We start from the raw sequence: 9,392 nt of genomic DNA on the forward strand, positions 1-9,392 counted from the left end.
GGTGATCCACGACGAGTTAGGAGGATCGGAGAGTACCTACGTGCTCAGCGTGTCCTTCCGCGTCGGTGGGTGGTGGTGGTGGTCGTCGGCGAGCACCACGTCAACGGTGGTCCTTGCTCCGGCGGACGGCGGCTCGGGTGGAGTTGGATCTCGTCGAGGAGGGCTGCGGAGGTCAAATTGAAGCCTGGGTTAGATCACTGGGTGCTCGAGGAGACTACTGACGAGGTTTGGGCGGCGGGGATGGCCTCACCGGAGTGGATCGAGCTGGTGGCCGAGGCAGATCGGGGCGGCTGGAGTTGGGGGGAGGAGACCTCCTCGAGGTCCTCCTAGTGGCTTGGCGGGGTCCTGGTGGGGTGCAGTGGTGGTGCGTGCTCGAGGGCGAGCTAGGGGCCCCTTTTTATAGGCGATCCGAGGCGGTGGCCGTGAACGGAGATCTCCGACAATGGTTACGGCGGCGCAGAGCTTGGTCGGGGAGTTTAGGGAGTTGGGCGTCAACGTGGAGTTCCTCTGGTTCTGTTTAGGCGCTAAACGAGTTTGGATTAGGTGCTTTGGGTGGGTTCGACGGAACGGGGCGGCGCGGGCCCATCGGCGGCAGAGGGCGCGCCCTGTGCTTGCCGGGCCATGGCGACGGTGCTGCGGTGTGCGCTGGCGTGCATGAGGCCACGCGGAGAGCAAGGGAGCGATGGGCGGCGCCGGACGGCGTAGCGAGTTGGCACGGGCTCTCGCTGGCTGCCATGTGTGGCTCTGCCACTGCAGAAGCTGCCGGCGTCGGTGATGCTCGCCGCCACCGACACCTGCACCCGTCCAAGAGGGCGTGCGGTGCTCTAGCTAGGGAGGAGAGGCCGTGCGCAACGCGCCAGGGCGCATTGTTGATTGGTGACAACACTCTGACGAAAAACGACATTGAATTTCTCTGAAACTCTGAATTTTCTGAAAGTGCACGGTAATAGTGCCGGCCAAGTGTTCGACGAAATGATTTTGGCATGTGGGGAATTTTCCTTGAGCTGATTTTTGGTGGGGTGGCCTCTCATTGCATCTGGGGGCTGCCTGAATTTTGGTAGAATTTTTGGAGAAGAGGAGATATGAATTTCACCAAATTTGACAAATCTGGTCCAAACTTGCAGAGGTTGAAACTTGAAAATTTTGAAAAGAAGAAGAGTGGATCTCGATGGATCTAGGTTGGGGGTGCTAAAGGGTATCCAGAGGAGTTGGTTTGAGACCAAAACTCAAAGGAAATTTGGTACTTCCTTTGTAAATCATCTAGGCTTAAAATAATTGACGGAATTGTTTTGGGGAATAGAATAAACGAAATAAAATCCAAAAATGGGTTGGACTTGTTGGAACAGAAAGTTTGGATTGACCCAAAGTGGAGGGAGGGGTTTTGGGAGGATTTACCACAAGAGACATGGTAAAACCATGGGTTGTTTCAAAATAAGAGAAGCCCAAAAACTCATAGGGTTCCTTTTTAAAGAAAATAAATAAATTCCAAAAATATATTTGAGAAGGGAACAATCAGAAGAAAGGTTTTTAATAATCAAACACCAGAGTTGAAGAAGATACAAAAAATAAAATCCTTGCCAAGGGAAAAAGTTTTGAGAGAGAAAACTTTGGAAGAGATTAAATGACCTTCTTCAAAACCAACAAGGTTTTTGTTGAAAATTAAATAATTTTTTTTTGGAGTGTCACATCACCCATTCCATTCTCTCATGCTTGCATTAGATTTTGCTACTGTTATTGTTTGCTCCTATTCTGATGCATAGCCTGTTTATTGTAACATGTTGTTGTTACCTACCTGCTTATCCTAAACTGTTTAGTATAGGCTCAGTAGAGACCCATCAAAGACCCCCACTTTGTCCCGACTGCCCCGATGGATTATCAGAAGACCCGATCAACGGGATCGAAGACCACGCCCCGGCACCGCACATCACTTTCCCTTTAGTTGCTTGACACTACTGGGTTACTATCGAGTGCCGAGGGTGCGACCTCATCAGCACTTCTGATGTTAACCTTGTAGTGTAGCTATTCGGTCGTGGTCATCGGGGGTGATTTCCTCCTTAACCACTTCCGTTATGGCTCTGTCGTGCAACCCCTCAAGTGTGAACCTCGAGGGTGGATCCTCTTACGTTCACCTTGATGATTACATCAAGTGGAATTCACCGGGGGTGATTCCTCGGGTTTTCCCCTTGGTGTTAGACACACAGTTACTATGGTTACTATGACTTTACACTGAACCATGTTACTAAAGACGGTTCGGCCCTGAGGGGTACCCGCGCGAGCTTAATAGCGAGTGATGTGGAGTCGGGTTGACTTGGAAGGTGCCCGTGAGATACTTACGAGGCGTGGCCGGGCATTCTTAGCCCTTGTTGCAAGTACTCGAGACGGGGCGACGGGGTCACATCTTTCGTGAGTCTCTGCTTGTGACCGCACTACCAACACACTAACGGCTTGGATATTTGATCCGAGGGGCCGCTGGCTTGATAGCACTAACCATCACGTGGGCATAGTATGGGTGTTCTACGTCGTATACATCAGCCGAAGCTTATTAGACGCCAGCGAGTGAGCGGCGCGCGCCGGGTTGGACTGGTAAGCTCCTGCCTTTTTAAGGAGGTAGCTAGGTCTGCTCACCGGCCGCCCACGCAATGTGCAGGAGTTCCCGGGGCAATGGCCCAAGACCCCTAGGGGCATAGATTTAGTCCGGCGTGCTTGACCTCTCTTTTAAGCCTAGGTCGGGTTGCAGCATATTGTTTGGCCGAGGCCGGGCATGACCCAGGAAAGTGGGTCCGGCCGGAGTTAATCGAGCATGGTGGGTAAGTTGGTGCACCCTTGCAGGGAAGAAAACATCTATCAATAGTTTGTCCTACGGTAATGGACACTTGGAGTTGTATCCCGATCGATACAACTAGAACTGGATACTTGAGATGAGAAATGGATAGTATGGCTCTAGGATTGCTTTCTCATAGGGAGTCGAGAAAGGATCTCTGGCCGAGGTTGATACACTACTAGTACTACTTTACTTTATCCTACTCTTATCTCTTCTGATGCTGCAAGATGCCTGGAGCTGCTTGAAGATGCTAGTCTACGATAGGCTAGGCTTTCCACTTCTCTTCTGGCATTCTGCAGTTCATTCCACATATACTACCCATTTCATTGGCACCGATGCATATGTAGTGTAGATCCTACTTTGGATGAGTACTCACGGTTGCTTTGCTCCCCTCTTTCCCCTTTTTTCCGTTCTTCTTGGATGTTGCAACCAGATGGTGGAGCCCCAGATCCAGACGCCACCACCGACAACTACTACTACCCCGAGGGCGCTTACTACTACGTGGAGGCCACCGACGACTAGGAGTAGTTAGGAGGCTCCTAGGCAGGAGGCCTTGCCTTTTCGATCGATGTTGCTCTTGTGCTAGCCTTCTTAAGGCAAACTTGTCTAACTTATGTCTGTACTCAGATATTGTTGCTTCCGTTGTCTCTTGTGTTTTCGAGCTGATGTATTCGAGCCCTCGAGGCCTTGGCTTGTAATATAAAGCTTCTATTATTTTTAATTTTGTCTAGAGTTGTGTTGTGATATCTTCCCGTGAGTCCTTGATCTTGATCGTACACATTTGCGTGTATGATTAGTGTACAATTGAATCGGGGGCGTCACACTATGGAAATCAAGGCAAATGGAGACCAAAGCTCTGATAACGCTTGTAGGATTGAAAGTAGGTCTATAGGGGGGTGATTAGACTACTTGACCAAATGAAAATCTAGCCTTTTCCCAATTTTAATTCTTGGCACATTTTAGCAACTTAGCACAAGTCAAGCAATCAACCTACACATGCAATTGTAGAGAATAGTAGCGGAAAGTAAAAGATTGCATATGAAGGTAAAGAGAAGGGTTTGGAGAAGGCAAACGCAGTGTAGACACGGAGATTTTTGGCATGGTTCCGATAGGTGGTGCTATCGTACGTCCACATTGATGGAGACGTCAACCCACAAAGGGTAACGGTTGCGTGAGTCCATGGAGGGCTCCACCCACGAAGGGTCCACGAAGAAGCAACCTTGTCTGTCCCACAATGGCCATCGCCCACGAAGGACTTGCCTCACTTGGGTAGATCTTCATGAAGTAGGCGATCTCATTGCCCTTACAAACTCCTTGGTTCAACTCCACAATCTTGACGGAGGCTCCCAAGTGACACCTAACCAATCTAGGAGACACCACTCTCCAAAAGGTAATAGATGGTGTGTTGATGATGGACTCCTTTCTCTTTTGCTTGAAATGATAGTATCCCCAACACTCAACTCTCTCACACAGATTTGGATATGGTGGAAAGATGATTTGAGTGGAAAGCAACTTGGGGAAGGCTAGAGATCAAGATTCTTGTGTTTGGATTGGAATATCTTGGTCTCAACACATGAGTAGGTGGTTCTCTCTCTCAGAAAATGAGTAGTGGAAGTGTAGGCACATTCTGATGGCTCTCTCTTTAATAGAGAAGGGGGTGGAGGGGTATATATAGCCTCCACACAAAATCTAACCATTACACACATTTGACCCAACTCGGTCAGATGGAATAGGTGAACTCGGTGAGACCGATTCAGTTCAAAATATGAATGTTAGGATTCTCGGTGGGACCGACATGATCAACTCGGTGGGACCGATGCGCTAGCGTTAGGGAAAAACCTCATCTCGGTGTGACCGAGTGCATGAACTCGGTGTGACCGATTTCAGCAATGAGCAAACAGAGAGTTGGTCAGGCAAACTCGGTGGGACCGATCGCTCCTTTCGGTAAGACTGAAACATTACGAAAGGGAAACAGAGAGTTTGCATTGCGACCTCGGTGGGACCGATCGCTAATTTCGGTGAGACCGAAATATTACGAAGGGAAACCGAGATTTTGCAATCCCATCTCGGTGAGACCGAAATCCCTATCGGTGAGACCGAGCTGATTAGGGTTTCCGGTTATGGCTACATCAAAGGAACTCGGTGGCGCCGGATAGATCAAATCGGTGGGGCCGAGTTTGACTTTAGTTTTAGGACATATTTGGAATTGAGAAAGTGGTTGAGGGCTTTGGAGCATATCACTAAGCATTTTGAGCAAGTAGACCATTAAGCAACACCTCATCCCCTTTTAATAGTATTGGCTTTTCCTATGGACTCAATGTGATCTTGTATCACTAAAATAGAAATGAAGAGTCTTGACCTTTTGCCAATATTTGTCCTTAGCATTTTGAGGGGTCCACATCTCTAGTCCATGCCATGCCAATCATTGAACTTTCTGAAATATTCAACTTGAATGGATATTAGTTCAATGAGCTATATGTTGTTATGAATTACCAAAACCACCTGGGGATTAGTTGCACTTCCAGTCTCCCCTTTTTTGGTAATTGATGACAACATATAGATCAAAGCTTCGACAAATGATAATATAAATGAAATAGATCATCACTCTGGGAAGTATGTGATAAGCAAGCGCTCCCCCTAAATTCTTGCATTATTTTAAATTTGCTTTGAATGCAAATGCACAATCGATTAGGATCTTGCGTTACTCTTCCATGTCACATACATCTTGGTGGAGCGCTCAAATGATAGAATATAAATAACATGCACTCATAACCAAGGCAAACATGATTGATCATACACAAGTATTAAGATATCACCATTCAAGCACACATTAATGCAAAGTATGATCAACCACATGATCATAAGAGTATCTCACACACAAGCACAAATATTGTAGCAAGCAAACAATCAAACGATAAGTAGCAAGAGAGGCAAACAAAAACAAAATACACACTCTCTCTCGAAGCTTATGATCTATACACTTTCTCCCCCTTTGGCAACAAGTTACCAAAAAGCTTGAAATGCATAGTGCTATGCGACACTCTAAGCACGATCTCCGGGAGCTCCTGAAGTGGTCTTCTGGTTGGTGGATCCGGTGTGCATAGATGGCGTGGAGAGGAGTCCGTCTGCAAAAGCATCTGCTGATGTCTGAGGAGCTGGAGGAGTTGCAACTGGAGGTACAACAGTGTTAGTTGCAGCAGGTGTTGAAGCAGTGGCTCTGGAGTCTCCATGAACTAGCACAGCTGTAGACCTATATGCTCTTGTCACTCTCTGACATGCATCTAGTTGACCTATCACTCCTATCCTCAAGGTCTTCTTGTATCTTCTCAACTGAGGTTTGAATCTCAGTACCCTTCACATCTAAGTCATGCAACTTTGTCTCCAAGATCCTCTCAAGGCTCTCTTGATTTCGAGTCAGTGTGGCTAGTCCTTTCTCTATTCTCATTGTTACCTCAAGCAGATAGCTGAGCTGATCCTGCTTGGTATTGAGATTTACAGCTAAGACATCTGGTATCTTGGAAGTCTTTGTTGCCTTTGCTTTCTCTCGCTTCTCCTAAGCCTCTACAGAAGTTGGATATGGTGCATCCATGAAAACAACATTGTCCTCAAAATCTGGCCTCAAGGGAAGGTTCTATCTGATCAGTAGATATGTGCCTGTTCCCATCTTGGAGCTGATGAGCATTTGAATGTGGGGGCATATCCACATGACCTCTTCTTATCTACAGCAATCCTCTTGATAGTTTCAACAATCAAGGTCATCACCTTCAACTTCTCTAGCACATCAAACATATGTAGCAAGTTGATTCAATGAGCTCTGATCATCCTGTCATCTCTTGATTTGGGCAGCGGAGTGTGCCTTTGTATGGTGTTTATTGTGGGCAGCCCTGACAACAGATAGTATATGGAGCCAAACTTGCGAGTGTCCAAGGCAGCATCAGGAATTTCCTTGTACATATGAGCCATGGAGTTATTATCTTTCATCGGCTTGGCATAAACATCTGTGTCATCTTCACCTTCTTCAGGGGCATTGATCAACTTAGCCCACTCAGCAATGGATGATTGGTATCTTGTGCCTTCTATCATCTAGACTATCTTGCCATCTGGATAGAAATGTGCAGTTGAATAAAATTGCATCACCATCTCATCATTCCATTTAGTCAGCTTCTGACCATCAAAAGTGTCAACTCCATTCATTCTAAAGCTCTCATGAACTCTAGGGAAGTAATCTTCATTGACATCAATGAATTTCCAGACAACCCATCTCATGTCACTAACTATGGGCTTCTTGTCCAAAAGACCTGTTTCATAAAAGTCTTGCCACTCCTTGGTGTGAAATATGTAATCCATAGCAGTCCTTCTCCTCACAGCATATGGGTCTGTCTATCTCCATAGTTCGAGACCTGCATCCTTTCTCACTTTCATGTCTTCAGAAATTGGATGATTGTCATCATGATCTGGAATTTTTGGTTTGAGCTTCCTGAGCACTTGCTACTCCTCATCCTCTTGAACTTCAGGCACTGGGCCTTGTTCTTTTGTACAGCTGGGATGTTTCTTGTGGATTTCTTGGGTGTTATTGGCTTTGCAACTTGAGCTTGTGAGATGGCTTGGGAGCTGTCTTGGGCTTAGGTGGAGCAGCCCCAGACTTGATAGCATCTCCCATAAGCTTCTGAGACTTTGGTGGAGGTGCAACAGCTTCTTCCTCCTCTTCATCATCCTCATCTGATCCTTTCATCATTGAAGATCTTCCAATTACTCTGGCCATAGTCTTCTTGACTCTCTCTTTTCTTTTCTTTCCTCTAGAAGCCTCTTCCTCTTTTCATCTCATAGTTTCAAGAGTGGAGGATCCGACTTTTGACATGGGCTTCCTCTGAGCAGGAGCCTTCTTGTGCATGCCAGGCTTGATGGCAGCAGCAACAGCTTGCTCCTTCTTGATCACATTCTTCTTTGAAGTGACCTCCTCATCAACCAAAAAGTCCTCATCTTCAGATTCTGAGGTTCTCTTCTTCCTATGCCTAGTTGCAGCCTTAGGCGGATTGTTTGGAGTGCTTATGCTACCCTCATCATAGCTGCTATTTGAGGGACTAGTGCCCTCACTGACATTTGCATGCTCCCCTGACCTGTTCTGGTTGTCACTATTGTGTGACATGGCTAACACTGACCTTGTGAGTAGATAGGTATAGGTAGAGTAGATGAGCATCACAAAGCACAACTATTTTGGCAAAGATTGACTCAAAAACTTAATTTTAGTTTTCTACAGAAAGCATTTCGGAGCTACTGATATGACAAACTCGGTGACACCGCAACAACTTTGGAGTCTAAACATGTGATTTCGGTCAGACCGAGACACGATTCATTGACTCTGAGATGCTAGGGTTTCACAGAGAAAGTGAACTCGGTCACAATGATTTGTACACTTCAGTTAGACCGAGTAGTACATGTGCAATGACCTGGGCTAAATCGGTGAGACCGAATATTTCAAATCGGTCAGTCCGGGATGAGTTCAACGGAAACCTAAACCTAACTTTTTACTTCAAAACTAATCGAGAGGAAGTTTTGGTTGGACAGAATGATCTCAATCATGGCTAGAAACATGGCATTAACCTTTGTGAAGGAATCAGAGTTAAGGAATACACAAAGGGGTCGAGTTCGTACCCTATCTCGGCGACAAACTCGCTTTGGAGACAATGAGGACGAATATTCTTGTTGACGGCGGCAGAGACTTGTATCAAGAGGGTGCTGGCGACGACGGAGATGATCCGAACACCAGGTGGGGCGGCAGAGCTGGGCATGCGCGGTTGGTGGTCTGAAGTAATATCCAAATTTCAACCTGTGGATATATATACACAGTCACTGTCGGAGTGACCGAGTGGAATGACTCAGTGGCACCAAGATGCAGAATCACAAGCGGCTACCGCAACTCGGTGAGACCGAACTATTCTAATCGGTTGCATCAAGGTGAAAACCTAGATCAAGTCAATGAGTTCGGTTAGACCGAAGGGAATGAATCAATCAGACCGAGAACCATTGAGAGGTTTTGGAAGTTTAAGCCCTTGAAAGATCGGTGGCTCCGAGTGCTCCTCACCCGGAGGGTCCGAATTTGACTTGATCAAACTTTGTGATGTAGCATGAATAGATTTTGAGAGGAGAAAAGCATATATAGCTAGAGGGAGTACTTAGGCATTCTTGTCCATCAATTTGGCAAAAAGAAAAGCCAAACAATCAAAACAACAAATGGATGTCCTCGAATGGGGAAAAATATGCAATCAACATGTCACATAATAAGATAACAAATGAAATATGTGCAAAGCATGCACAAACACTCTAGCATCTATCAAGCAATTAGCAATGACTAGGTCATCTATATATGAGTATATTGACTGAAGAGTCAAATGAGAACATTTGATCATAGGTCATACTAATCTTTTAATCATAAGTGGGGTTACCACTTTTACATAAAGCATTGTTGTGTTCACACCATTATAGTTGCTTTAGCTCAATTCTTAGAGCAAAGCTCCCCTAGATGTGATATCCCCCCTAAGAGGGATGAACTAACCTCGGGTTTTGTCGATGA

The 9,392-nt window shown here is 46.2% G+C and overlaps 1 protein-coding gene across 1 annotated transcript in view; it reads left to right on the top strand.

Annotated features, from left to right (window-relative positions):
* LOC123185275 (uncharacterized) overlaps positions 1–3,416 on the top strand; it is a 27,581-nt gene extending 24,165 nt beyond the window's left edge. Inside the window, exon 3 of the mRNA XM_044597205.1 lies at positions 3,255–3,416. Coding sequence (XP_044453140.1) covers positions 3,255–3,343 — 89 coding nt within the window. The 3' untranslated portion in view covers positions 3,344–3,416. The remainder of the gene's footprint in view (positions 1–3,254) is intronic.
* The last annotated feature ends 5,976 nt before the right edge of the window (positions 3,417–9,392 follow it).

Source organism: Triticum aestivum, chromosome 2A, assembly GCF_018294505.1.
Source record: "Triticum aestivum cultivar Chinese Spring chromosome 2A, IWGSC CS RefSeq v2.1, whole genome shotgun sequence".
Taxonomy (NCBI): domain Eukaryota; kingdom Viridiplantae; phylum Streptophyta; class Magnoliopsida; order Poales; family Poaceae; genus Triticum; species Triticum aestivum.